The 27,310-nt window shown below is 32.0% G+C and overlaps 2 protein-coding genes and 30 non-coding genes across 37 annotated transcripts; 13 read left to right on the forward strand and 19 right to left on the reverse strand.

The window, feature by feature from the left end:
- Positions 1 to 210: 210 nt before the first annotated feature.
- Positions 211 to 231, reverse strand: 21ur-11335. Its single transcript, NR_068012.1, has one exon.
- 21ur-6719 lies at positions 212 to 232 on the reverse strand. The gene has a single exon (NR_068013.1).
- A 306-nt stretch (positions 233 to 538) lies between these two features.
- Positions 539 to 559, reverse strand: 21ur-15677. Its single transcript, NR_068014.1, has one exon.
- On the reverse strand, positions 542 to 562 carry 21ur-4982. The gene has a single exon (NR_068015.1).
- A 141-nt stretch (positions 563 to 703) lies between these two features.
- On the forward strand, positions 704 to 724 carry 21ur-2349. The gene has a single exon (NR_068016.1).
- A 281-nt stretch (positions 725 to 1,005) lies between these two features.
- nccd-1 (Nhr-229 coiled coil domain containing nccd-1) lies at positions 1,006 to 2,092 on the forward strand. The gene is made up of 3 exons (NM_070613.2): positions 1,006 to 1,309; positions 1,365 to 1,724; positions 1,768 to 2,092. The coding sequence occupies exons 1-3, from the start codon at positions 1,137 to 1,139 to the stop codon at positions 2,078 to 2,080; spliced, it is 846 nt and encodes a 281-aa protein (NP_503014.1). The 5' UTR covers positions 1,006 to 1,136; the 3' UTR covers positions 2,081 to 2,092.
- Positions 2,093 to 2,141: 49 nt separating this feature from the next.
- 21ur-13962 lies at positions 2,142 to 2,162 on the forward strand. The gene has a single exon (NR_068017.1).
- An 853-nt stretch (positions 2,163 to 3,015) lies between these two features.
- On the reverse strand, positions 3,016 to 3,036 carry 21ur-5955. Its single transcript, NR_068018.1, has one exon.
- On the reverse strand, positions 3,019 to 3,039 carry 21ur-43. Its single transcript, NR_068019.1, has one exon.
- Positions 3,020 to 3,040, reverse strand: 21ur-10070. Its single transcript, NR_068020.1, has one exon.
- Positions 3,041 to 3,180: 140 nt separating this feature from the next.
- Positions 3,181 to 3,201, forward strand: 21ur-3075. The gene has a single exon (NR_068021.1).
- Positions 3,202 to 3,480: 279 nt separating this feature from the next.
- Positions 3,481 to 3,501, reverse strand: 21ur-6365. The gene has a single exon (NR_068022.1).
- A 144-nt stretch (positions 3,502 to 3,645) lies between these two features.
- On the forward strand, positions 3,646 to 3,666 carry 21ur-7580. The gene has a single exon (NR_068023.1).
- A 613-nt stretch (positions 3,667 to 4,279) lies between these two features.
- Positions 4,280 to 4,300, reverse strand: 21ur-12732. Its single transcript, NR_068024.1, has one exon.
- Positions 4,301 to 4,611: 311 nt separating this feature from the next.
- On the forward strand, positions 4,612 to 4,632 carry 21ur-1861. The gene has a single exon (NR_068025.1).
- A 17-nt stretch (positions 4,633 to 4,649) lies between these two features.
- 21ur-2866 lies at positions 4,650 to 4,670 on the reverse strand. Its single transcript, NR_068026.1, has one exon.
- A 587-nt stretch (positions 4,671 to 5,257) lies between these two features.
- Positions 5,258 to 5,278, reverse strand: 21ur-5741. Its single transcript, NR_068027.1, has one exon.
- A 42-nt stretch (positions 5,279 to 5,320) lies between these two features.
- 21ur-14448 lies at positions 5,321 to 5,341 on the reverse strand. Its single transcript, NR_068028.1, has one exon.
- A 448-nt stretch (positions 5,342 to 5,789) lies between these two features.
- 21ur-9874 lies at positions 5,790 to 5,810 on the reverse strand. The gene has a single exon (NR_068029.1).
- On the reverse strand, positions 5,794 to 5,814 carry 21ur-14475. Its single transcript, NR_068030.1, has one exon.
- Positions 5,815 to 5,949: 135 nt separating this feature from the next.
- 21ur-14533 lies at positions 5,950 to 5,970 on the forward strand. The gene has a single exon (NR_068031.1).
- 21ur-9697 lies at positions 5,951 to 5,971 on the forward strand. The gene has a single exon (NR_068032.1).
- On the forward strand, positions 5,954 to 5,974 carry 21ur-3777. Its single transcript, NR_068033.1, has one exon.
- Positions 5,975 to 6,223: 249 nt separating this feature from the next.
- 21ur-4123 lies at positions 6,224 to 6,244 on the reverse strand. Its single transcript, NR_068034.1, has one exon.
- Positions 6,245 to 6,383: 139 nt separating this feature from the next.
- On the forward strand, positions 6,384 to 6,404 carry 21ur-9199. Its single transcript, NR_068035.1, has one exon.
- Positions 6,405 to 6,482: 78 nt separating this feature from the next.
- 21ur-14413 lies at positions 6,483 to 6,503 on the reverse strand. Its single transcript, NR_068036.1, has one exon.
- Positions 6,484 to 6,504, reverse strand: 21ur-6079. Its single transcript, NR_068037.1, has one exon.
- A 364-nt stretch (positions 6,505 to 6,868) lies between these two features.
- 21ur-8401 lies at positions 6,869 to 6,889 on the reverse strand. Its single transcript, NR_068038.1, has one exon.
- A 182-nt stretch (positions 6,890 to 7,071) lies between these two features.
- On the forward strand, positions 7,072 to 7,092 carry 21ur-8657. Its single transcript, NR_068039.1, has one exon.
- On the forward strand, positions 7,078 to 7,098 carry 21ur-15661. Its single transcript, NR_068040.1, has one exon.
- Positions 7,099 to 7,381: 283 nt separating this feature from the next.
- 21ur-6245 lies at positions 7,382 to 7,402 on the reverse strand. The gene has a single exon (NR_068041.1).
- A 728-nt stretch (positions 7,403 to 8,130) lies between these two features.
- Positions 8,131 to 27,262, forward strand: rom-4 (the record flags this gene model as incomplete). Of its 6 annotated transcripts, none has more annotated exons than NM_001047548.5 (14): positions 8,131 to 8,172; positions 8,221 to 8,285; positions 8,337 to 8,420; positions 8,497 to 8,552; positions 9,012 to 9,253; positions 11,052 to 11,152; positions 11,800 to 12,143; positions 15,009 to 15,391; positions 17,052 to 17,429; positions 20,938 to 21,534; positions 22,582 to 23,327; positions 24,895 to 25,034; positions 25,201 to 25,463; positions 26,725 to 27,262. In NM_001047548.5, 14 exons carry the CDS (start codon positions 8,131 to 8,133, stop codon positions 26,893 to 26,895), a joined length of 3,612 nt encoding a protein of 1,203 aa, NP_001041013.2. The 6 variants fall into 6 exon arrangements, with proteins under 6 accessions (NP_001041013.2, NP_001076719.2, NP_001368544.1 ...); NM_001083250.6 differs by having other exon boundaries at positions 15,003 to 15,391; positions 26,725 to 27,219; NM_001380564.1 differs by lacking the exons at positions 8,131 to 8,172; positions 8,221 to 8,285; positions 8,337 to 8,420; ... (2 more) ...; positions 11,052 to 11,152; positions 11,800 to 12,143 and having other exon boundaries at positions 15,020 to 15,391; positions 26,725 to 26,895.
- Between the last annotated feature and the right edge of the window lie 48 nt (positions 27,263 to 27,310).

A 27,310-nucleotide genomic window follows, 5' to 3' on the forward strand; every position in this document is an offset into this window, starting at 1 on the left:
TTATTTTTCAAAATTAAAAAAGCAATTTAAGCACGATTTGAAAATTATCTGGATTTCGACGAGCTTCAAATAATCGTTCCTTGATCCACTTTTGTCGACATGCCACATGTGTTTGCCGGCCAGTCTCGGTGATTTTGAAATTTCCTGTTTGATAATTTTTAGACTTCTCGTATATAAATTCCTATCAAAAAAATTCGGGTTTAATGATCAAACTCCTTATTTTCAGACAAAATTATGTGTGAATAACTCGATATTTTATAAGGAAACAGTGTAACAGTACTTGATTGTTGAATTTTTGAAAATGATTAAATTCTTAAATAATTAATCAATGAATCAATTTTTGAAATCTTTATAATTAAACTAATGGCATAGCAAAACAGACTTAAAAAATAATTGATTGAATATAATGTAATAGATTAATCTCCAAACTTTTTTTGTTGGGAACATGCCAAAAATGTTTTGGGAAGTTTTTTAGATAAATCCAGCATAGTTTCAGAGGGTCATAGTGGTTTTACAATTAGTAAGCTTCGGTTTGTTAACTTGATCAGTTTGAAAATGTGGATTACTATTAAAGAAATCAATTTAATTTTAATAATAATCTGAAACGGTAGAAAATTTAGTTGACAACTTTTCATGTTAAAATTTCGACTATAATTACTGTTTCACTATTTCAATTTTAGAATCTCAGAATTTTACTCGACAGTTAAATCCTTCACACAAACCCCCATTACTCTATTTTTTATATGGAATAAGTTAAACATGACATGATTGTTGAATTTAGGAAATAGTATATTATGTCATTAATGCTAAAATTGATTACTATTTTTGAAGTTTTCGTAATTAAATAAGAACGGAACAAAACATACTTGAAGAAATTAGAAAAAAAATTTCTTGAAATAATTTTAAAAATGGAATGTGAGTCACAACAATGTGATTCATCAAAGGAATTCTAAGACATTATCAAAAAAAAACTGCAATTTTCTAATTATGAATTCAGTCACCGTTTATGTTTGAGAAAAGCTGCTGGTGGTGACTCATGTGAAATTTCAAAATTCATAGCACTCTTCCTGGAACATTTGAGAAAAAACGATGAAGAAAACCTTAAGAAGGCGATTAAAAAACTTTTTTTTTTTTAAATGGAAAGTAAACAACCCGAAGACATTCATCAAGACTGTGAACTGAAACAAGACGAATTGATTTCGAAGCTCCAGCATTCTCAACAAAACTTTGATAATATCAAAAAAATATTAGCAAATTTTGAAAAAGAAAATGAGAATTTAGCGGACGAGAATGAAATTTTGAAGACAAGGTTGGTTAAAAAACTGTTTCTATTTGAGAATGTCATTCAAATTTTTTATTTATAGAATCGCAAGTTTGGAAAAGGATGTAAAGCAAGAGAAAAACGCTACGAAAATGGCAAAGAGTCTGAATGAAGAAACAATCAATGAATTGACACTCTCAGAAGATCTAATTGAGTCACTGAAAAAACAATTTCAAGCATCAAAAATAGAGCTAAAAGAAGAGATATTGTCAAAAAACAAGGTAGAGAAAGACTATTCGAACGACAAACGTTACTTTCTCGAAAGAGAACAATATTTATTGATAACTATGGAGTCTATGGAATCGGGCAAGTTGGAACACGAGCAACAGACCGAAATTATGAACAAAGATGTAGAAGAATTGAAAATTCGTGTCAAAGAATTGGAGGCCACTGATTTATCAGAGTAAGTTATTTATTCAGTTCTTTTTTAAATAAAATAATTTCAGAAAGAATATTGAATTGGAAAGACAAGTGGGAAAGTTGACAGCTCAACTTCAAGATTTCGAAAGTTCTCGAGGTTATGAACAGGAATTAATTCTCAGTCAGCTCGAAGTTCAAAAAAGGAAATTGGACAAACAATTGATAGACCTTCAATCAAAGTTAGAACGAAATCCGGAGCTTGTAGAGTTCGATAAGCTACACGAAGAGTTGCAAACAGAAAGAATGAACATGCCTGTTCAAGTTTGTTACGTTCATGTTTCTTTCATTCACAAAGATATCGAAAATCTGATTTATCGCAAAATGAACAACAATAAATGAATTTCAAAACAATTACTGTTTCACTCATTTCATATAAAATATCGACTTTTTCACACATTGGTTTGATTAATTCTGAAAATTTCTCGGCCAATTCCAATTTTGTTTTGTTTAATATTTCGAAAACCAAAAGTTTTATTGGATTCTGCATTAGTTTTATGTTTTAGGTGAGTTCCCTGCCTATCCAACTCTTTCATATGTGCAAACTGACACCTTCCTGCAAATTTATGAAACAAATATTCCGAAATATCTGTTCTCTTTGTAAGAAAATCACCGATGAAATATTAATAAAATTTCTTTAATTTTTTTTTCTTAAACTTCACAAATACACTAATCAAATTGAGATCCACAGTTTTAATGGACATTTAGACCCTCTCGACGACCTCGTGTTCGAGAAAAACATAAATTTTCCCAAAAAAGCACCTAAAACTACTATAATTTCAATTTCAGAAAAAGTGCACTAACTGAAAATTCCTTAAAATTTGGTGGTGTTCTATTTGAATTGTAGGAGAGGGAAGTCTAAAAAGAGTTGAATTAAATATTAAAAAAAAACTACATATTTCTTGTAAGTTACCAGTCTTGTTGGAAGCTGCTGCAGTTGATTGTGGAGTGAAAGCAATTCCCTGAGCCATTTTGGTTGTTGAAAATCGTTTCAATGAGATTGCTGAAACCTAATAAAAATACAAAAATTCTAGCCGAAACTTTAGAAACCTTACTTTTCAGTTAATAACTTTTTGAAAAAAAAAGCTCAGATATTTACATAAATAGATTTTTATTTTTGGAAGCAGTATAATATAATATAAAGATAAATCAACTTTTCGAAGTTTTTGCAATTGAAATATGGACGTAACGAAACAGACTTGAATAGCATTTTTTTTATGTTTCGAAAATTAAAACTTTTATTTGATTCTGAAAATATGTTAATTTTGAGTTTATGTTTTTGTTACGCTCCTAAAGGAATAATATATTTAAAAAATTCAATTAAATTTGAAAATGTTGTGAAACGGTAGAAAATTCATCTGACAACTGTCTTGTAGAACATGTGAATATTTTTACCGTTTCACTACTTTTATTTCAAAATTTCAAAGTTTGTTCCAAAATAGTGAAACAAGTATAGTTTGAATTCGAAAATGGCGTTTCTCATTCTCAGATTTGAGATCTGTTGTGAATTGAGCGAGAGACAATGAGAGAAAAGTTTATTACAGATTGTAGATTTATTGTAGATTTTTCTTTGAAAAGCACTGAAAAATCGAACTTTTTCAAGAAAATTTGGAGAAAGCTGGATGAAAAAAAAATAGAAACACTTTAATTTCAAAATGTGCGTCCCTTTTAGAACTTTTACAATTTTTTTTTTTGACTTACAGAAAACTTAATAAGATGTAATTGACGTTAGACTATAACTTATTTTCCAAACAAAATTTGGAACGCAACAATATTGGAAAAATTCTGAAATGAAACCAATGAAACTACACTTATATTTAAAAAAAAATTGACCTATAGGTTGTAAAATTAATTTTGTACCGTTTCATCGCATTTTCAAATATTATTTGATGTTTTAAAAAGGTTAATTTCTGAAGACCTTTTTTCAATTTTCATCTACTCCTCGTATGACCGGTTTTTCTCCAATTGGCAATATTCACTCCATTAAGATTTTTCTTGATAAATTCAATTTCGTAGCAAAATAATTTTGAAAATTTTTCTGAAAATTCAATTAATCACCTGAATCAGTGACCATGAAAAGACCATGAAAAATTTTAATTTCAGAATTTTTTTTGAGGAATTAAAATAATTTTTAAAACGAGATTCTTCAATTTAGGTTTCTGAAGTTTTTATTTTTCCCCACATTTTTTTAGTTGTGTTATCAATTTGAAATTATTAAAGTTCTCAAATCAAAATAAAATTAGTGAAACAGTAATATTATAAAACTATTATATTATACGTTTTGGTCTCCATAATTATGGATCTAAAATATCTAGAATAGTGGAAATCTTTCCTGGAAGTTTAAAGCCAGACTTAATGGCCAATTGAGTAAGTTCTTGTAAATTTTTAAATAGGAAAAAAGTACAATTTTCGAATTAGAAGAGCGTTAGATTTTTTTTGTAGAGAAAATGGGCGCTGATTTGGGCTCGCTGAATAATAGTGATAATTTTAATTCACATGTTCATTTTTATACGATTTTCATGTTCTTAAAATACTGGAAAAAACCCGATTTCATAAAAGAAAACGTTTTCAAGAACCAATAGCACTCTTATCAATTTATGAAACATTCAATGTTTTGTACGGAATTAGTGAAACATGTTGAGCTTTATATTGTTGAGCTTTATTTTTTCGTTGTAATTCGTTATCAATGTAACAATTGATCAACTTTTTGACGTTTTCAAAAAATTAAAATAATAACTTGACCAGAGAGACTTGAAATCAAATAAAATTCAAAAATGCTGTAGAAACTTGATTTGAAACCTTGATGCCGAAATTTTTATTATTTTTGCTGTTTCACTAATTTCATTTCAGAATTTCATAAATTCTAAACTTGTTGCGTTGAAGACTACTCCTGAAAATGAGTTATAATTTTCCATCAATTGCAGACGAAACAATATATTTTTTTAAATCTAATCAAATATGAAAATAAGGTTGAACAGTAGAAAATTAATTTGATCATTTTTATATAAATGTTTTGAATATTATTGCAGTTTCATTAATTTAATTTCAAAATTTCATAATTTCAAAATGGTTTTTTAGTTCAATGAAATTTAATAATCAGCTACATAATTATAAAACCTTATACATTCATTTACAATTTTCACCTGAAATAAGATTAGAAAAAAAAAATTTAGAATTTGATAAATTCCAAAATTGTTCTTTCCATTTATTTTAGTACAAATAAATCTGACGTCAATCAGTTTTTAGAAGCTTCAGAAAATTTCTGGATTTGTTTGAGGACTGCTCGAAAAAATGCTGAAATTTTTACAAATTTCTTCGGAAAACTTCTGAATAATTAATAAAACTTTTTTTTAAACTGAAGCTTGTTGGAAAAGAGCTAGAAATTTTTGAAAGGATTTGTGAAACGATTCTCAGATTATAAAGTATTCTAGGAGTTTTCAAAAAATTCAAATTTTCTTTAGTTTTAATTTTTTTTAGTTTGAATTCGTTATTAATGTGACAATCGATCAACTTTTCGAAGTTTCTGACATGAAAATAAGAACGTAGCCAAGCAGACTTCATAACATTTGAAAGAGTTCTGAAAAGGTAGACAATAGATTTGAAAACTTTATTAAAAAGTCACCAAATATGAAAATGTCATGAAACAATAGAAAAATTATTCGACAAAATTATTTATTTATTCAATTATTTAATGGCATAATTCAACTACCACTAGTTGGGAAAAAGTGTATCTTTATTTTCACTTTTTTGGGTTTAAGCGCGTATTGTCGGAATTTCCCTTCTCGGCTTGATCTATGCATTTCGCACGGTTAAGAGTATGCTGACTTCACATGTGAAAAATTCCGACATTTTTTGTAGGTCAAACCATTATGGGACATCCTGACACCCTTGAAAAGTTTGATGTTTTATGTGGAATGAGTGAAGAGAAGGCATGATTGATTAGTATTGAAAATAATTTAAACCTTAAGTATTAAAGGTGGAGTAGCGGGGAAATTATTAAAAACCACTCTTTTGGTCCCAAAATGACCAAATATCATGATAAAACTGTGAAAAAAATTCTGCTTCTAAAAGAATAATATATTTAAAAATTCAATGATATTTGAAAATGTTGTGAAACGGTAGAAAATTCATCTGGCAACTGTCTTGTCGAACATGTGAATATTATTACCGTTTCACTAATTTTATTTCAAAATTTCAAAGTTTGTTCCAAATTAGTGAAACAAGTATAGTTTAAAGTCGGAAATTGCGTTTTTCATTCTCAAATTTGAGATCATTGTGGATTTTCCTCTGAAAAGATACTAAGAAATCGAAATTTTTCATGAAAATTTGGAGAAAGCTAGATGAACAAAAAAACTTTTTTCAGCCATTTTTTCATTCATTTTTTGAAAACTCTCATCAGATGCATATGAACATTTTAATTTCAGAAAGTATGTCCCTTTCAGAACTTTTACCATTATTTTTTTCAGAACTTTTACCATCATTATTATTTTTACCATTATTTTTGCAATGCCACAAGTTTGGAAAAATTCTGAAATAAAATCAGTGAAACTGTAATTATATTTGAAAAATTTGGCATATAGGTTGTCAAATTAATTTTCTACCATTTCATCGCATTTTCAAATATTATTTGATTTTTTAAAAATGTTAAGTTTCATCTACTCCTCGTACGACGTTTGAGACATTATGGGACTTTTTTTGAAACATTTTGATTTCGTAGTTTTGAAAAAAAAATTAATTTTTGAAAATTACATTCATCGCCAGTGAAATTATATTGTAACCAGTGCCAGTCAATAAGACGAGACTATGAAACAGTTAAAATTTTTGAATTTTTTGATGAAAAAGTAGGTTCCAATTAGAAAAAGACTTTGAATAAGTTTTAGAACATTTTGTCACGAAGAAATAAAGTTTTTAAAAACCTAGTTCATCGGACTAATTATAATTTTTAAAAAAATAACGCTCACTTGACTCCAACACTTTGAAAAGATTTGAATACCATAAAGATAGTTTGTGAATACAGAATTATATGTTTTTGAACATTTTTTTAATTTCTCATTTTAAAGATTCTTCAATTTCGGTTCCTGTAATTTCTTAGTTCCTTTTTTTAATTTTTTTAAAATTGTTTTCCTATTTTTTCATTGTTTTATCATGGTATCAATTTGAAATTATTGCACTCCTCAAATGAAATTAGTGAAACAGTAATAATATTCAAAATTTCGACAAGAAGGTTGTGAAATGAATTTTCTACCGTTTCGTAACATTTTCGAAACAAAAAAAAAAGAATATTATTACAGTTTCACGAATTTCATTTCAAAATTTAATAAATTCCTAATTGTTGTCGTATTCACTTCAATGTAAGAGGAGAACATTTTTTATCAAGGGTTACATAATTATAATGCCTAACACAGTCATTTATAATTAATTATCACTTGAAATATGATTAGAATTAAAAGAAAGTTTCAGTTCTACTAAATCGAGGTTTCTATTGAGCTTACGGCTCTGTTTGCAAAAAGTTAAAAAAAAAGGAAAATGTACTTTACATACATAAATTTTCACTCTTATTCAGCCAGCACTAATCAGCGCCTATTACAGCAATTATTATGTTTCCATGCAAAAAGGAATATTGCCATGCGAATTTTAAAACTTGAACGCCCAATTGAAAAATCACTATTGCCATTAAAATGTCACCAAATTTGAAAAAGTCATGAAACAATAGAAAAATTATTTAATTTAGTGACACTTTTCAACTATTTCTAGTTAGGAAAAAGTTTATTTTATTTTCCACTTGTTTGAGTTTATTTAAGCACGTGGTGTCAGAGTGTCCCATTTCGGCTTGATCTACGAGAGCTGCGGAAGTTTAGACGCTGCAGATTTCTCAACGGATTTGGCACGGTGTGCTGACATCACAGTTTTCTGGGTGAAAAAAACCCGCATTTTTTGTAGATCAGTCCGTATTGGGTCGTGAGCTCTTGGCGAATTATCGATGTTTGCAACATGTTTGAACAATTTTATATTTTATGTGGAATGAGTGAAAAGAAGATATGATTGATTACTATTGAAAATAATTTAAACCTTAAGTACAAAATATGTCAATCAACGTTCAAAAGCTTTTCGAAATCGCGTACAATTTACATTTAAAAACTCGATTCAAACTTCCCTCCAATTTCCCCCGTCATTTCCTCTTCCACGGCCACGCGGCCCCCACCTTCTAATCGGCGAGATAGTGTGAAGATGCAAAAGACGCAGACAATCGCTAACACTTTATTTACACAATAAACTGTCATTTTGACTCATTTTCTCGATTTTTATCGATATTTCTCAATTTTTTCGCTGTTAAAACTCAAAATTTCAGATTCTCCACCAAAAATTGATGCTAAAACGCTAAATTTGCCGGAATGGCATCAGCAGGAACGCCAGGATCACGTAGAGGACAGCAGGTTGAGCCGAAAAATTTCGAAAATAATTTAGAAATTCAATTGTTACAGGAAAATACTCCATTATCCGGTGAAAAAACGAACGAAAGACCTCCATTAAATAGGGATTCTAGTTTGTAAGGGGATTTTTCGGTGAAAAACTAGAAAAATCATCGAAAAAATTCCAGAATCCAACAATTCTCGCATTTTATTGGAATATCGGGTGGAAATAAGGATGGAAATGAGGAAAAGACCAATTGGAACGCCAAAAGGTTGGAAAAACCGGCTAAAAATCGATAAAATCCGGGGTTTTTCGCTAAAAACCAAAAAAAAAATCAATTTTTTCAGACTCCGCCACATCAAAAATCGATACAGCCTGAAAGAGGATGAAGTTAACAAATTTGGTGAGATTTCGATGGAAATCCGATGACTTAACGGAAAAAACTGCATTTTTTAAGCTAAAAATTTCGAAAATTCAGTGAAAATTGACTAATTTCGAGGAAAATCGCAAAAAAATCAAGAAAAATCTACAAATTAAGTAGATTTTATAGATTTCTGCTTGAAATTTGCAATTATAAGCGAATTCTCTAGATTTAAACCTTAAAATTCAACTGAAATTCCAGTTTCTCAGAAAAAATCGCAAAATTTTTGTCGAAATTCCAAATTTTTTCCAATTTTCTGCCAATTTTTACCAGAAAAACCGATTTTTTCTTTTTTTTTTTCACTAAAAAATCACAGAAATCACGAGAATTCCAAATTTTTAACCAATTTTCCGTTAAAAAGATCCGATTTTCTCCGTTTTTCTACTGTAAAATCCATTAAAAACCAAATAAATTCAAATTTCAACGTATTTTTTCTTCCAGTCGTCCGAAATCAATCTGTCGAATCTGGAGCCGTCGGAGCATCAGCTGCTCCAACTCCATCATCAATTGTAGAAGATATCGAAAAAGGAATAATCAAGCCGTTGTCCACGAGGACTCCAATTGGTAGAGCACCAATTGGACCGACGCCTTCTCTTCCAAATTATGCATCGTCGAGTTTTGAAAGTGGTGGTGGTGGAGCTCATGGAAGATCTCGAGCTGATAGCTTTTCGCAGACAGCAGCGGTACGGAGCAAAATTTCGAGAAAAATGCTCTGAAAATCGATAATTTTTGACGAAAATCACTGCAACTTTTTCCTCACGAGGGACGAGGAAAAGTGGTTTCTAGGCCATGGCCGAGGGGCCGACAAGTTTCAGCGGCCATTTATCTTGCTTTGTTTTCCGCCTGTTTTCTTTCGTTTTTTCACAGCTTTTCCCCGTTTTTTCTTAATAAAACTGATAAATAAATATTTTTTGCAGATGCTAAAACAATTTCCAAGTAAAAAAATTATGTATTCAGTGGGCAAGCAGCGGTGAAAGTGGGCATTGTAATATGATGGATTACGGGAATACAAAACCTAAACTTTTTCTGAAACATGATACATATGATGCTTAGATGCTGAAATTACCTGATTTTCATAACGAGACCGCTGAAAAAGTTTTGAGATTTCCAAAATTCAACTTTTTTGGTGAAAAAGTCGAGATTTTCGCACAAAAAGTTGAATTTTGAAAACTTCAAAACTTTTTCAGCGGTCTCGTTATGAAAATCAGGTAATTTCAGAATCTAAGCATCATACGTATCATGTTTCAGAAAAAGTTTAGGTTTTGTATTCCCGTAATCCATCATATTACAATACCCACTTTCACCGCTACTTGCCGACTGAATACATAATTTTTTTACTTGGAAATTGTTTTAGCATCTGCAAAAAGTATTTATTTATCAGTTTTAATAAGAAAAAACGGGAAAAAGCTGTGAAAAACGAAAGAAAACAGGCTGAAAACAAAGCAAGATAAATGGCTGCTGAAACTTGTCGGCCTCTCGGCCATGGCCTAGAAACCACTTTTCCTCGTCCCTCGTGAGGAAAAAGTTGCAGTGAAAATATGGAAAACATCGATGAAAATTGAGAAAATGAGACATTTTGAGGAAAAAATTGATTTTTTTTCCAAAAAAATTTCAAAAAAAAATTTCCAAAATTTTTTTGAAAAATGCTCTGAAAATCAATAATTTCAGGCAAAAAAAAAACTGTTCGATAAATTTTGAAAAGATCGAATTTTTTGATTTTTTTTCACAAAAAAATTACGTTTTTTGCTGAAAATTCTGAAAATAAAATTTCAGAAATTTCAAGGAAAAAATGTTCTGAAAATCGATAATTTTTGCCCCAAAAATCTGAAAAAATCGAGAAAAATGAGAGAAATTTGATTTTTTAAAAATTTGTTTCAAAAAATTCAGTTTTTACGATTTTTTACGAGTTTTTAAATTAAATTTTCAAAAAATTGCAAAAAAAAAAGCTCTGAAAATCAATAATTTAGGCAAAAAACTGCAAAAAAATCTTTTTTTTCCAAAAAATTCCGCTTTTTACTGTTTTTTCTACTTTTAAATAGAAAAAAGTTCCACAAAAATTTCAAACTAAAAAAAAAACAGATTTTGATTTTGAAAAAAATTAAACAAAAATTGTAAAAAAACACCACTTTTCGTTGGATTTTCGCCAAAAAATTGATTTTTTTCCAATATTTTCTCAAAAAAATGCAGTTTTTACGCTGAAATTGAATTTTCAAAAAACTGCAGAAAAAAAGCTCTGAAAATCGATAATTTAAGGCAAAAAATCTGGAGAAAAGTCGATAAATTTCGAAAAATTCGATTTTTTTAAAAAATTTATTAAAATGTCTGAAAACACACAACTTTTCATTGGATTTTCGCCAAAAAATCGATTTTCTAGCTAAAAATTGTGTTTTTTTTTCATGGTTTTTTGTAAAAAATGCTGAAAATCACAGTAATTTTTCACAGAATTTCAACAAAAAAAATCCCCAATTTTTAATTTTTCAGGATCTATCACAAAGCCAGACACGACTATCCAAATCGTCACAAAAACAACGAGAATCCGTTCCGTCTGCCATAATTAATTCGGTGTCGAATTTCGTTAAAAAGTGAGGAAAAGTCGCGGAAAATGGAGGAAATCTATGAAAAATTTGAAGAAAAAACAACAATTTTTGCCCGAAAAATGAAAAAAAAAAAGAAAGTTTCACATAAAATTCAAATGAATTTTTAATAATTTTTACATGAAAACTTTTACATTTTTGGTATAAAAAAGAGAAATCATGAAAAATCCCTCAAAATACCGAAATTTCTATAGAAAAATCTGTAAAAATTTCAAAATTTCATATAAAATTGCCTAAATCTAAAAAAGATTTCCATTCCAGTAAAATCACTTAAAAATTCCGGAATTTTGATGTAAAATATTCAAAAATTCACTTTGTCATTGGAAATTACTTTTTAAAAAATTCGAAAATTTTTCGTGGAAAAATCACACAAAAATTTAAAAATTTCGTTGAAAAATCACTTTCGAATTCCTAATTTCTACTAAAAATCGGTAAACATTTAAATTATTCATGGAAAAAATCACCTAAAAATTCCTAAAATTTCAACTAAAAAATGCCTAAAATGCCCAAATTTCCAGTAAAATTTAAATAAAGATTACAAATTTCCACTGAAAAATTGGTTTTTCATTAAAAAAAAATCGGCAAAAAAATCAATTTTTTCAGTACAAAATCACCTAAAAATTCCAAATTTTCAGAGGCTCCCTAATCAACAAAAAACGTCTAAAATTTCACTCTTCATTCGCCTCAAAATGCTCATTCGACCTGGATATGGTGTCAGAAGCCGCCGCCGCAGATTTAACAGAAATTCCAGATGAATTTTCTTCCCAGCAACCTGAAACTGGATCACCATCAGCTGGTGGTGGTCTTGTATTTAAATCTTCCACCACTACAACTGGAGAATCCTTTGAGATGAAGCCGATTTTTGGGAAAACTAGCAAAGAATCCGAGCTTATCACTAGTGGAATACCTGAGGAAACGTCGTTTGAAGTGGAAATTGAAGAAATGGGAGATATTGATGAAGCTCAGGGTGGAGAAATGGGTAATTTTCATGGAATTTGACATGAAAAATTGGAAAATTGAGCGAATTTCGGAGCTGGAATACCGAAAATAAAATTAAAAAAAAAAAAAAATTATTTAGAAAAGTCTCAGAAAATCACTGTTTTTCTTCCAAATTTGACGTTATTCAAATGAAAAAAAATTGAAATTCTAAATTTTTCAAATTTAAAATTCTATTTGGGCCTGGAAGGTCTAAAAAAATCAGCTGAAAGGTTTCAAAATTCAAAATTTTCAAAAAAAAAAAAGATGCCCATGAAATCGCTTTTTTAAAGGATTTTTTTTCCATTTTGGACAAAAAAATCTGAAAAAAAATCTGTTTGGCTGTTTTCCAGCTGAAAATCACAATTTTTTTTGGAAACAAAAAATCAAAATTACGGAATTTTTATTACGGGATCACAAAGTTGTGAGAATGCGTATTGAGCAACATATTTGACGCGCAAAATATCTCGTAGCGAAAACTACAGTAATCCTTTTTAATTGACTACTGTACTGTTTGTGTCGATTTACGGGCTCGATTAAAAAAAAAAGATTAGGCAATGATGACCGAATATCATGATGAAAAAAATTCAAGAAATTTTCTAGATTTTATATGATTTTTTGAAAATTGAAAAAATCTCAGTTTTTGCCTAATTCCTATTTGAATTACCGCCAATCGGATTTGTTCGATGGAGCGCGCTTGCAAGTTTTTATTTTTATTTATTGTTATTTTTCCTTATTTTTCACCGAGTTTCCATGTTTTCAGTGTCTTTTTTTGTCTGAAATTTGAAGAAAAAGTCAAAATAAATGCTAATTTTCGATTAAAAAGCAAGACTACAGGCGTAAAAAATAAAAACAAATACATATAAACGATTTCGAACCTGAATTAATTAATTTCACAGATTTACGCTTGTAAATTAGCTTTTTAATCAAAAATTAGAAAAAAAAGCTAATTTACAAGCGTAAATCTGTGAAATTAATTAATTCAGGTTCGAAATCGTTTATATGTATTTGTTTTTATTTTTTACGCCTGTACTATCTTGCTTTTTAATCAAAAATTAGCATTTATTTTGACTTTTTTTTTCAAATTTCAGACAAAAATACACTGAAAACATGGAAACTCGGTGAAAAATAAGGAAAAATAACAATAAATAAAAATAAAAACTTGCAAGCGCGCTCCATCGAACAAATCCGATTGGCGGTAATTCAAATAGGAATTAGGCAAAAACTGAGATTTTTTCAATTTTCAAAAAATCATATAAAATCTAGAAAATTTCTTGAATTTTTTTCATCATGATATTCGGTCATTGTGACCCCATAGGCATGTTTTAAAGCAATTTCCCCACTGGCGCTACTCCACCTTCAAAGAGTTACTGTAGTTTTCGCTATGAGATATTTTGCGCGTCAAATGTGTTGCTCAATACGCATTCTCACAACCTTATGATCCCTTAATAAAAATTCCGTAATTTTGATTTTGTTTCCAAAAAAAAATTGTGATTTTCAGCTGGAAAACAGCCAAACTTTCAGATTCTTTTGTCCAAAATGGAAGAAAAATCCTTTAAAAAAGCGATTTCTTGGGCATCTTTTTTTTTGAAAATTTTGAATTTTGAAACCTTTCAGCTGCTTTTTTTAGACCTTCCAGGCCCAAATAGAATTTTAAATTTGAAAAATTTAGAATTTCAATTTTTTTTCATTTGACTACATTTTTTGCTAAAAATGACTGTAAAAAATCGCAGAAAACTCGAATAAAATAGTTTTTTTTTTCGAAAATCGAACTTCAAATTCGTAAAACACCGGAAAAAATCTTATTTTTCATATTTGGCGAGAGAATGTTTTTTTAGAAATAAAATAAAAATTTTTTTTTGTCTGAATTGTCTGCATTTTTTGGCGCTTAAAATTGTGAATTTTGCCGAAAACTGTCAAATTTTTATTTTTTTAATTTTTTTCCCCCAAATTAGTCAGACCCGAACAAAAATACAATACAAATCTCAGTTCAAAATAATTTGAAAACATTTTTGTTCCTTTTTTTGTTAAAAGTAACCGATTTTTGGACTTTTTTTCTGAAAAAAAATTGTTTTTTCGACATTCTCTAACCCACTGCAACTTTTTCCTCACGAGGGACGAGGAAAAGTGGTTTCTAGGCCATGGCCGAGGGGCCGACAATTTTCAGCGGCCATTTATCTTGCTTTGTTTTCCGCCTGTTTTCTTTTGTTTTTTCACAGCTTTTTCCCGTTTTTTCTTATTAAAACTGATAAATAAATACTTTTTGCAGATGCTAAAACAATTTCCAAGTAAAAAAAATTATGTATTCAGTGGGCAAGCAGCGGTGAAAGTGGTCAATGTAAAATAATGGATTACGGGAATACAAAACCTAAACTTTTTCTGAAACATGATACATATGCTGCTTAAATGCTGAAACTACCTGATTTTCATAACGAGACCGCTGAAAAAGTTTTGAGGTTTCAAAAATTCGAATTTTGGAAATCTCAAAACTTTTTCAGCGGTCTCGTTATGAAAATCAGGTAATTTCAGCATCTAAGCATCATATGTATCATGTTTCAGAAAAAGTTTAGGTTTTGTATTCCCGTAATCCATCATATTACAATGCCCACTTTCACCGCTGCTTGCCGACTGAATACATAATTTTTTTACTTGGAAATTGTTTTAGCATCTGCAAAAATATTTATTTATCAGTTTTATTAAGAAAAAACGGGAAAAAGCTGTGAAAAACGAAAGAAAACAGGCTGAAAACAAAGCAAGATAAATGGCCGCTGAAACTTGTCGGCCCCTCGGCCATGGCCTAGAAACCACTTTTCCTCGTCCCTTGTGAGGAAAAAGTTGCAGTGTCTAACCCCTTTTCCCAAAGTTTCAGATCCATCAGCCATGTCCCGAATGACTGCAAAAGTGCGTAAAAAGTCATCGATTCGAGTTCCCCCGCTGGCCCGGTTCACAGATGAAGCCTCCTCACTGACGAGCAGCCGAAGTGCTCCAATTGTTCAACGATGCAACAAGACATTATCTGTACAACAACCTGAAAGACCAAGTGATTTAGCTGAAGGAACTAAACCAATTATACATCCATCTGCATCACTTCCCGGAAGAGTTGGAAAAAGTAGTTTTTTGAAAAAGAAATCATCATCAACACAGGAAGATGTGGTGCTGGAGTTGTTGGCTGAAGAATCAGAGCAAAAGGATTTGGAGGATGGAAGGATGGAGGATGTTGCTGGACCGAGTTTTAGGATTAGAAGTCGGAAGGTGCGGGATTTGGAGAAAAAAATACGATTTTTTGGAAAAAAATCGAAAAGTCGAAAAACATATTTTTCCCGTTTTTTTTCGTTGAAAAATCAATAAAAATTCATTTTTTGACAAATTTTGTCAAAAAAAAAAACAAAAAATCGATAACTTTTTTTTTCTGAAAATTGGATCATTTACTTTTTTTTTGCATATTTCTCTAAAATTCGAAAAATATCGAATTTAATTACTTTTTTAAAATAATTTTATCTGGAAATTTTTTTTTAATTTTAAGCTTAAAATGTTTCAAAAAAAAAAGGAAAAAAAATTTCTAATAAGATTTACCTTCAAAATTTGAAAACATAAAATTCGAAAAAAACTAAAAATTATAAATTCTAAAAAAAATTATTTTTAAAAAAACCTTTTTTTCATTTTTTTAAAATATTGTTGAATAATTTTTATTAGATAATTTTGACAAAATACTGATATTTTCCTAAAAATTTGTTGAAAAATTAAATAAAAAATCTAAAGTGACATTTTTCGCCAAAAATTGAAAAAAAAAAACTTTTTTGCAATATTTTTTGAAATTTCGAAAAATACCGAATTCACCAATGTGAAAAAAAACATAATTTTTATCCTGATTTTTTCTGGAATTATTTTTGAAACGTTTTTTTTAAAGAAAAAATGTTTCAAATTTGCCTTTTTTGTCAAAAAATTTAAAAAAAAACCGAAAAATTGATATTAAAAAATGAAAAAAAAATCGCTATTTTCGAAAAAAAAACTTCGAAATATTTTAATATTTATTTATTTTGCTATTTCTCGAAAACGAACGTTGATTTTCTTAAAATTGGTTTTTTTGCCTATTTTTTAAATGAAAAATCGAAAAAAAAATCTACCTACTTGTCAAAAAAATTAAAACAAAAATTTTTTGCAATATTTTTCGGAAATTAAAAAAATATCGAATTTAACCATGTATATGCTAAAAAAAATAATTTTTTTCTGGAAAAAAAAACTTTTGTTTTTAAGAAAGTGAAAGTGTTTCAAAAATTAAAAAAAAAACATTTAAAAAATGAAAAAAATCGATATTTTTTTGAAAAATGGGAAAAAATCGAAATATATTGAAAATTGTTTTTTTTTTAATTTTGAAAATGAAAAATATATTTTTTCAATATTTTTTTGATTTTTTTTGGTCGAATTTTGTCAAAAATCGATAAATCCACAAATTCCTGATAATATTGTCCTAAAAAATTTGTTGGAAAATTAAACAAAAAACGTATTTTAAAAAATTGAAAACCACACGATTTTAGCTCATTTTAATTTAAAAAATTTGCAAAAAATAAATATACGAAAGAATAAATGTTTTAAAAGTTGAAAAAAAAAACGTTTAAAATTGTTTTTACCCAAAAATCGAATTTTTCAACAAAACTGTAATTATCGAATTCGTGAAAAAAATTCGCTATTTTTTTTATTTAAAACAATTTAGAATTATAAAGAAATTCAATATATCTGCTGAAATTTTTCACAACTAAATTTCCGTTTTTTCAGTTTTTTTTTTTTTTTTAATTTATCAAAGTTCAGCTTTTTAAGAACTTTTTTCATCAAATTAAAAAAAAGAAATTCGAAAAATCAGCGAATTTTCGGAAATTTCTTTTGAAATCTAACACTAAATTTTCGTTATTTTCAGCCCACGCATCCAGCCATCGAACGTTCCATTTCCCTAATCGATGAGGTGTTTTTCGACACTCCACCACCTCATCTTCGCCCAATACCTCCAGAACTTCAAGGCCCCGCCGGAATGCCGGCGCCTGAACTAGAAGCCTATCATCCAGACATTGCACAGTCTCCGCCGACGTCTGCAAAGCTTGCCGCCCCCTCGAAAAGTAGCCCGTTTCCATATGAAACAGCGAAAATTTCAGTTGTACCGGAAGTTGTCGGCTATCATCAGGCTGGAAATATTAGCTATATCGATGTTGGCGATAGTACGATTAATAGGCCGAAGCCTACGGTTTTAGGGGAGCGGCAGGCTCTTGTGGCCAGTAAAAGGCCTGATAGAGTGCTTATGGTAGGGTTTTTAGAGAATTATCGGTTTTTTGAAAATTTCAGAAAAATTACAAAATTCCAAAATTTTGTCATTTTCAGAAAACAAAAATAAATTGTCGATTTTTACGATTTCCAGACTCAATTTATTGATTTTTTCGAATTTTTTTGGAAAAATCTGAAATTATCGATTTTTTGGATTTTTTTTTGGAATTTTCAAAAAATATCTAAAATTAACAAAATTCTCTATTTTTATCATTTTCCAATAAAAAATAATTATCTTTTTTTTGCAATTTTAAGACAAAAATTAGGAAAAAAATGTAATTTTTTGAATTTTTAAAAAATATTCACCAAAATATTTTTTCGTACTTTGAAAAATTGATTTTTGAAATTTTCAGGAAAAATCGAAAATTTCCTTTTCTGTATAGAGATTTCTAAAAAAATTATTTTAAAAAGTTGGATAAAAATCGGGACTAATCGATATTTCCAACATTTTTCGAAAAACTTGAAAAATATCGATTTTTTGAAGTTTCTAAAATTTTCCAAAAAAGTAATATTTTGAGAATCAAAAAACTCCGTTAAAAAATCGGAAAAATCTCGTTTTCAAAATTTTTCTAATATTTTGAAAATTCAATACATCGATTTTTGAATTTTGAAATTTTCAGAAAATAAAAAGAAATCGATTTTTATTCGAAAAAAAATTGGAAGTATTTTTTTAAGATTCTTTATTTTCTGAGAAAATTACACAAAAGTTTATTGATTTTTTTTTTGCAAAAAATATCGATTTTTAAACTTTTTATCGAATTTTCGAACATGGAATCTAAACGAATAATATTCAAAAAAATCCTGTAAAATTATCGATTTTATTATTGATTTTACAATCTTCTAAAATTGTCGAAAAACGAGAAAATATCGATTTTTCGAGTTTTTTCTTGAAGTCAAAAATGACAGAAAAATTATTTTCGATTTTCTAACAACAAAATAACGTGGTGTCAGAGTGTCCCATCTCGGTTTGATCTACGAAAATTGCGGCTGACGTCACATTTTTTCGGGGAAAAAGTTCCCGCATCTTTTGTAGATCAAACCGTAGTGGGACATACCGAAAAGTATCGATTTTTGAGAATCGGTACTTGTTGAGCTACCGAATATTCGATTTGTAAATTTTTAAAATAAAAATTTAATATATTATATTTAAAGTATTTAAATAAAAAAAAAACACATATACAGTGCGCCCAACTTCTATAGCGCCCCCCTATTTTTTCTCATTTCACCACCTTCTGACATTTTTTACAAAAAACTGCTAATGCCATTCGATTCCAAATGTCGAAAAACCCCCTGTCCATAATTTTCATCAAAAATTCAATAGACTGAGGAGACTAGGTCAAAAAGTCTCTAAAACGACCGCCCAACTTCTATAGCGCCCCCTCGAATTTTTGATTTTTTCTAATAAAATTCCCTTTTTTTGGCTTTTTCTCAGAACAACTTATTCATGACTTAAGTTCAAACTGATCCAGACATCTTGCAAATCAACTTTCAAAAGAAATTTATCCGTGGAAATTCGTAGGATCTCTAAAATTGTCCTGAAACGCCTAATTTTATGTTAGAGGGCGCTGCGCGGCGCCCAATACTTGAATCAGCACCAGAATCAACTAAGATGATCTACAACATCTATTTCATCGGTCTGAAATTTTTTTCACGTCTTACGTGTCATTTTGTGGCATACGAATGCTCAAGAAAACGTAGTGTTTATTATCAATTTTGTTCGAAATGCCACGAGGACCCCAGCTAACAAGAGATGAACGATCCAAGCTAGATGTGATGGCGAATCTTAATATTTCTACAAATGAAATAACTCGCCAAATCAATCGCTCTCGTAAATGTGTCTACAACTACCTCAATAGTCCACTTTCTTATGGTCAAACCAAAAGAGCTCCCAGATGCAAAGTTTTATCGAGTCGTGAGGAACGCAACATTGTGAAGGCTGCATCGAACTCTTTCAAATCTGCCAATGATATTCGCAAGGAATTGAATCTTAATGTTTCTAAACAAACAGTCCTGAATATGCTCAGTCAAAATCCTTCCACCGTGCGACAGAAAATGAAAAAGGCTCCATCAATGACGCCCGATCACATGCTCAAACGTTTAGATTTTGCAAAGGAAAATATGGGCACCGCATGGACAAAGGTATGGATCCAATTAAAAAAAAACAACATATTTACTTTGCAGATTGTGTTTTCCGATGAGAAGAAATTCAATTTGGATGGGCCGGACGGAAACAGATTTTACTGGAGAGATTTGAGAAAAGATCCAATGGTTTTTTCAAAAAGAAATTTCGGTGGTGGATCGGTGATGGTTTGGGCCGCTTTTTCGGAAAAGAAGAAGCTCCCCATCCAATTTACAAGTCATAAAATGACTGCTGTAGATTATCAGCAAGTCTTGGAAAAGGATTTAGTGAAGTTTTTGAGACACCCGTCGAAAAAAAACTGGCAGTTCCAACAGGACAACGCCAGTATTCATTCAGCCAATTCAACTCGTGCCTTTCTCAGCAGCAAGAAAATTAAACTCCTTAAATGGCCAGCTTGTTCACCGGACCTCAATCCGATCGAAAATATGTGGGCTTCCCTCGTGAGACTCGTGTACGCTAATGGAAAACAGTATCCGAATGTTGCTGCTCTTAAAGTCGGAATTGAGGATTCATGGAACGCCATATCAGCTACAGAGATGAAAAATCTGGTCAATTCGATGCCTAATCGAATCTTTGAGGTCATCGCCAAGAATGGAGGTCCTACGAAATATTGAACTTTATCTAAGTTAATAAAATCTGTTGTGTTTTTTGATTTCTAGAGGATGGTGAATGCGCGAAGGCCAGTAGTGCTATCTCGTACTAGTAGTATAATAAAAATAAGAGTTGCAAACCTTTAAAAAAATTTCAGACCGATGAAATAGATGTTGTAGATCATCTTAGTTGATTCTGGTGCTGATTCAAGTATTGGGCGCCGCGCAGCGCCCTCTAACATAAAATTAGGCGTTTCAGGACAATTTTAGAGATCCTACGAATTTCCACGGATAAATTTCTTTTGAAAATTGATTTGCAAGATGTCTGGATCAGTTTGAACTTAAGTCATGAATAAGTTGTTCTTAGAAAAAGCCAAAAAAAGGGGATTTTATTAGAAAAATCAAAAATTCGAGGGGGCGCTATAGAAGTTGGGCGGTCGTTTTAGAGACTTTTTGACCTAGTCTCCTCAGTCTATTGAATTTTTTGATGAAAATTTTGGACAGGGGGTTTTTCGACATTTGGAATCAAATGGCATTAGCAGTTTTTTGTAAAAAATGTCAGAAGGTGGTGAAATGAGAAAAAATAGGGGGGCGCTATAGAAGTTGGGCGCACTGTATTATTTTTGATTAAATATTTTATTTTATTCAAATTTTTATTATTATTTATTTATTTATTTATTTTTTATATATATTATTTATTTTTTTAATTAAATATTTACATATATTTTTAATTAAAATTATTTTTTCGAATTTTCCAGCAAGAACCATCCACATCATCCCGCCGTGGTGTCCTAAAACGTCAGCACACAATTGAGCCCATTGATGACGTCAAATATCGTGTCAGGCATGAGCAAATGTCCAAATTCACTCAACACATCAAATCAAGAAAAGAGGATCAAAAACGTCAACGTGGCATTGGTCGGGTCGGCCAGTGGATGGGAAGGTCCTACAAAGATAATTTATCCAAGGAAACCCGAAAAATGTTGGCCGAGGGTACCGATGAGCGTCCATGGTTCACCTACTGGATCACCACTATTCAAATATTCGTCTGCCTCCTAAGCCTATTACTCTACGGATTCGCCCCGTTCGGCCTAGGAATGGAAGATATCAAGGGTGACGTCATGGACACGACTCTATCAAGCCGACGAGTCTCCTACTTGGAGCAGGCCAATCCATGGATCGGGCCACACTACGCAGATCTTATCCGGCTTGGAGCGGTCTACTCGCCTTGTATGCGTCGGGAATTCGGCCTATGGGAGGCTATCGAGGAGGGCAGACGGATTGAGAATCGGACTGGATGCTGTATTGCTAATGATCATAGTGGATGCTATCAGAGTAGCGAGTCGATTTGTCCGGTTCGTAGGCCTGAGCCAAGATGTGGGCGGAGCTTAAATTGGCGCGGTTTTTGAAATTAAAAATGGGCGGGGTTTAATTTGGCCTAATTTTTGACTTTTTAATTGATTTGTTGAAAGTGATGTTCTCCATTCACTGAAGCCAAATCGAGGAGAAATTTTCAAAAATTGGGATAAATACAAAAAAAAAACTCGAAAAATCAGCCAAGAAATGGGTATTTGCCGCGATTTTCGAATTTAAAAGTTTTTAATTTATTTATTGAAAACTTCACTTTTTTTTGCGTTCTCTAAAGCAAAATCTAGGAGAAATTTTCAAAAATTGGGATAAATACAAAAAAACTCGAAAAATCAGCCAATAAATGGGCGGAGTTTGCTGATATCATTTTTTCGGTTCACTACGATATAAAAAAGACCACAAAAACCGATAAATATAAGCAAAATAGAGAAAAAAAAATCCAAGAAATGGGCAGGAATAAACCCCGCCCATATATTGACTGAAAATCAGCCAAGAAATGGGCGGAGCCTATTTTTAAAACAAAATCAGTCTCCGCCCATATATTGGCTATGAACGAATTTTTATTAAAAAATATCGGTAGAAATACATATATACGACACACAATATTTGAAGAAATTATCCAATAAGTGGGCGGAGCCAAGTTTCGAAATTGGCCCCGCCCATATACTGGCTGTTTTTGAATTTTTTTTTTGTTTTATTTTTCCCTAAATTCTCATAAAATTCAACTAAAGCAACATGATTTTTAGAGTAAATATCCAATAAATAGGCGGAGCCTATATTTTATATTTCGAAAAATGAATAGAAATAGGCTCCGCCCATTTATTGGCTATAGTTTTCTCGAAATTTCAATTTTCGGGCAAAAAAACTCATTTTAGACTAAAAAAAGAAAAACAACAATTTTAAATTAAACTCCGTCCATATATATATATTATTCGAATTTTCGAGAGAACAAGTCCGAAAATGCCTGCCTATGTGCCTACGCCTACTCCGGTAGGCACGCAGGTAGGTCCCAATTTTGACAATTTTCTTTTCAGCGCAACGTGGCCCGATGGCTCCGATGGGACAAACCTCCAGTGGCGGCGTCCAAGAAGAAGAACTTCCTAACCCACAAATCGAAATCCGACTCGGATCTGCTCCACGGCCTGAACATGTCCGACTTCTCCGCTCTCTCCACAAAAACTTGGACCCAACCCCGGAAATCCGGCGCAGTCTGCGGTCAGGATCCTTCCTATTGTGATCTACCGCTGTCCGTAGCTCCCTACGAATGGCCGGATGACATCACACAATGGCCGATATGCCGGAAGAAGCACGAAGGCGCCGGGCTCCCCGAGCACGTGACCTGTCAGGTTACAGGCCGCCCGTGTTGTATTCAGCTTCAGGGTCTTTGTAGGATTGCTACAAAGCAGTATTGCGATTTTGTACGGGGGCATTGGCATGAGAATGCGACACTTTGCAGTCAAGTCAACTGTTTCTCCGGGGTGTGTGGAATGGTTCCCTTCTTTTTCGGTGATAATCCCAATCAATTCTATCGGCTCTTCACGTCACTATTCGTCCACGCAGGAGTCATCCATTTGGCACTTTCCCTACTGTTTCAGTATTATGTGATGAAGGACCTCGAGAACCTCATTGCCTCCAAGAGAATGGCGATTTTATATTTTGCAAGTGGAATCGGTGGAAACCTGGCGTCTGCCATATTTGTACCGTATAATCCAGCTGTCGGACCTTCCAGTGCACAGTGTGGGATTCTGGCGGCGGTTATTGTCGAGTGTTGTGATAATAGGTAGAATATTGATTTTCGTGTAGAGAATATTTTTGGAGGGTCAAGAAATATCGATTTTTTGAATCAGATTTCATTAGAAGTTATTTTTCTTCCGTTTTAACAAGATGCAATATTACCGGTGCAAAAAAATCGATAGTAATACAAAAAGCGCGCCAAGACCGTTTTGTATAAATATTCCTTCCTTTAAAGTCACACGTGGTGTCAGAGTGTCTCATTTCGGTTTGATCTACGTAGACCTACAAACAATGCGGGAGAAGAGACGTAGAGTTCTCATCTGAGTTCACATGATAAAAAACGTGCTGATGTCACATTTTTTGGGACAAAAGTTCCCCCATTTTTTGTAGATCAAACCGTAATGGGACAGCCTGACACCACGTGAAGTCATAGAAGTGGGAAATAATATACACAGTGTTACGGATATTACCGGTACAGAGAGTGTAGATAGATGAAGAGACACAGACACCCGGGGACCCAAGGGGCGGGACGCGGGAAGAGACGACTTGTGTCGATTTACGAAATGATGACAACGAGGAAACCTCCGTAAATCGACACAAATCATCTCTTCCCGCGCCCCGCCCCTTGGGTCCCGGGATGTCTGTGTCTCTTCAACTAACTACACTCTCTGTACCGGTAATATCCGTAACACTGTGTATATTATTTCCCACTTCTATGACTTCACGTGGTGTCAGGCTGTCCCATTACGGTTTGATCTACAAAAAATGGGGGAACTTTTGTCCCAAAAAATGTGGCGTCAGCACGTTTTTTATCATGTGAACTCAGATGAGAACTGTACGTCTCTTCTCCCGCATTTTTTGTAGGTCTACGTAGATCAAACCGAAATGAGACAGTCTGACACCACGTGTGACTTTAAAGGAAGGAATATTTATACAAAATGGGCTTGGCGCGCTTTTTTTATTACTATCGATTTTTTTTTTTTTGAAATAATTGTGATCTACGTTTGATCTACGCAATTTTTTCGCGGAAACGTTAAACACACAGAAGTGGAAAATAAAATACACAATAATACGTATTATGGATAGTTGAAAAATTGTAAAACACTATAATTTTTCAAAATAGGAGTATTATGAGGACGCAGAAAAATGCGTCTTTTGAAATCGTGATGCAAGCGCGCTCCACCGCCAAGAACTGGGTCTCGATGGGTCGAAACCGCAAGCTCGCATATTTTTTGATGTTGTATGCCGAAAAATTGGCTTTTTTCGCGGGGGTCTAGCTTTCCATATACTTTAAAACGGAAGATTTTAACAAATTAGGCCATTTTGGTTCGGCCACGGCCGGGGTCGATTTTCGGTGCGTAGCGTGTCGCGTCGCGGTTCGTCAGGAGTTGTCGATGATGGGTGAAAACAAACGGTGTCAAAAATCGGAAATCAACGAAATTAATTGAACATCGTTGAATTAACGATTCTGCCGGTATTACCTAACGAGACCCAGCTTTTCGGGGCGGAGCGTTATCACTTCTCCGTGGAGCGCGCTTGCACCTCAATGTTCCTTTGTTTTTCTGCATCCCCATAAATTTGAAAAATCCAAAAAAAAATCTGATATTTTCCAGACGAATCATAAAAGAGTTCAAGTGGGCTCTCGTTCAACATTTAATCGTTACACTGCTTGTTTTATGTATTGGATTTATTCCATGGGTCGATAATTGGGCACATCTTTTTGGAACAATTTTTGGGTTATTAACTACTATAAGTGAGTTTCTGGAAAATTGAAAAAAAAATTTTTTCAATTTTTCAAAAAAAAAATTAAATTTTTTTTTTCGAAAAATTGAACAAAATCAATAATTTATATATGTATTCCTATTACAGTCTCAAAAATGAAAATTCAATGAAAATTAAATTTTCCCTCCTTATTCCAGTAATCTTCCCATATCTCGACTTTGGAGATGACAATAACAATAATAGGGATCCTTCTCCAAACACAGTACCCAATACACCACTGATGCCACGTGGCTCAATGAGCACAATGATTAATATTGCGGAAACGCCGACAATGACAGCTCAAGGATACAGTCAACTGGCTAATGGACTCCCATCGTCTGGAGAACCCGATGGAACGACTGTCTCCACGGTTCGATGGATCTGGAGAACTCTACGCGAAAAATTTAAAAATAAACGAACGGTACGGAAAAAATTAGAAAAATTCGAGAAAAATCGATTTAAAACCACGGAATTAGCCTAGAAATGGGCGGAGTCTAATTTCAGTGAATTTTCAATCCGGGAGACACAGATTCGGGGAATTTTCAGGGTTTTTAGGTGTTCAATGAATGAAAAATATTGCTAAATTAGCTTTTTCGGTGTTAATTTCCCACCCAAATAGGCTCCGCCCATTTATTGGTTTAAAAAGCCACAAACGGGGCGGAGCTTAAATTTCAGCCAAGAAATGGGCGGGGCCATAAGGCTCTCTCATAAATTTCAATTTCTCGAATTTTTGAAAATTAAAATATTGAAAAAAAACTTGCTTCTGAAATTATTTTTCTAAAAATTCAGCCAAGAAATGGGCGAAGCATAAATTTCAGCCAAAAAACGGGCGTGACCAGAAAGCTCCGCCCCTTTTTTGGAACTAGAACCCGATGAAATAAAAAATTGGCAATTTTTCGAATTTTTGAAAATTTAAATAATTTAAAAAAAGTAGCTTCTGAAATTATTTTTCTGAAAATTTAGCCAAGAAATGGGCGGAGCTTAAATTTCAGAAAATATATGGGCAAGGCCATAAAGCTCCGCCCCCTTTATAGGCACTAGAACCCGTTGAAATAAAAAGGTTCAATTTTTCGAATTTTTGAAAATTGAAAAATTAGGAGAACTAGCTTCTGAAATTATTTTTCTGAAAATTTAGTCAAGAAATGGGGCGGAGCTTAAATTTCAGCAAAGAGATGGGCGGGTCCATAAAGCTCCGCCCCTTTCTTAAAACTAGAACCCGTGGAAATAAAAAATTGCAGTTTTTCGAATTTTTGAAAATTGAAAAAGTTAGGTAAACTCAGCCAAGAAATGGGCGTAGCTTAAATTTCAGCCAAGATATGGGCGTGGCCACAAGGCTAGAATTGAAGCATTCTCCGGAATTTAGTTCTAAGAATATTGAAATAAAAACTTGCAGAAAAACTGTTTTTTTAAATTTAGGCAGGAAACGGGCGGAGCTTACTTTTGGGGGCGGAGTTTACAAAGGGGCGGAGCCTAGAATGGGCGTGGCCGTAAAAGCCCGCCCATTTAGTGGTAAATAGAACCCAAAATTCCTCCGGAACAGATTTTTTCACACAAAAAAAGTTAGGGATAAAAAATTTGTAATAACTCAACAAAAGAAAAATAAACCACGCCCCAAAAGTGGGCGGGACTTTTGTGACCACGCCCACTTAATGGATATTTTTAAAAATTTAATTTTTTTTCAGTTCTACGTGCTCATCTCGACAATTGTGCTCTCTTTCCTACTTTTCATCCTATTCGTTGTTTTCTTTGGAAATGTTCAATTTGATTGTCCATGGTGCATTTATTTCAATTGTCTACCCGTATTTGAATGTCATAATCAAGGTCAAAAACTCAAAAAGTGGCTTCCAATTTGAATTTGAACTTTTTATATCATTTTTACTCATTTTTTTCTATTTTTTTCTGAATTTATATCAATTTTTTCCCCGATTCCTCATCATATCTCTACTTTAAACTCCGACTCCAACATCGCCCAATACTTTAATTAAATGCTCAAAAAATCTCGAAAATTTTCCCTTACCAAAGTGTGTTTCAAATGTGTTTCAGCCAGCAAGCTCCTTACTTTGTGATAATTTTTCCCAAAATTTAGTGTTTGTTTTATCAATCCCACCGATTCTTTTTATTTCCAGTGTGCCAATTTGTGATACTTTTCTTGTGAAATAAATTTTATAGTCAAACAATTTTTTGTTAACTCTGAAATATAATAAAAATTTGCAGAAATTATTATATTAGTTTCTTGGCGTTTTACATTTTGGGAGATTTTAACATATT

This window comes from Caenorhabditis elegans, chromosome IV (genome assembly GCF_000002985.6).
Source record: "Caenorhabditis elegans chromosome IV".
Taxonomy (NCBI): Eukaryota; Metazoa; Nematoda; class Chromadorea; order Rhabditida; family Rhabditidae; genus Caenorhabditis; species Caenorhabditis elegans.

Excerpts from the sequence above, each read along its gene's own strand:
- nccd-1 (NM_070613.2), top strand. The coding sequence starts at position 1,137 with ATGGAAAGTAAACAACCCGAAGACATTCATCAAGACTGTGAACTGAAA. Across the intron at positions 1,310-1,364 it reads AATGAAATTTTGAAGACAAG|AATCGCAAGTTTGGAAAAGG; the intron begins GTTGGTTAAAAA and ends TTTTATTTATAG. Across the intron at positions 1,725-1,767 it reads GAGGCCACTGATTTATCAGA|AAAGAATATTGAATTGGAAA; the intron begins GTAAGTTATTTA and ends AAATAATTTCAG.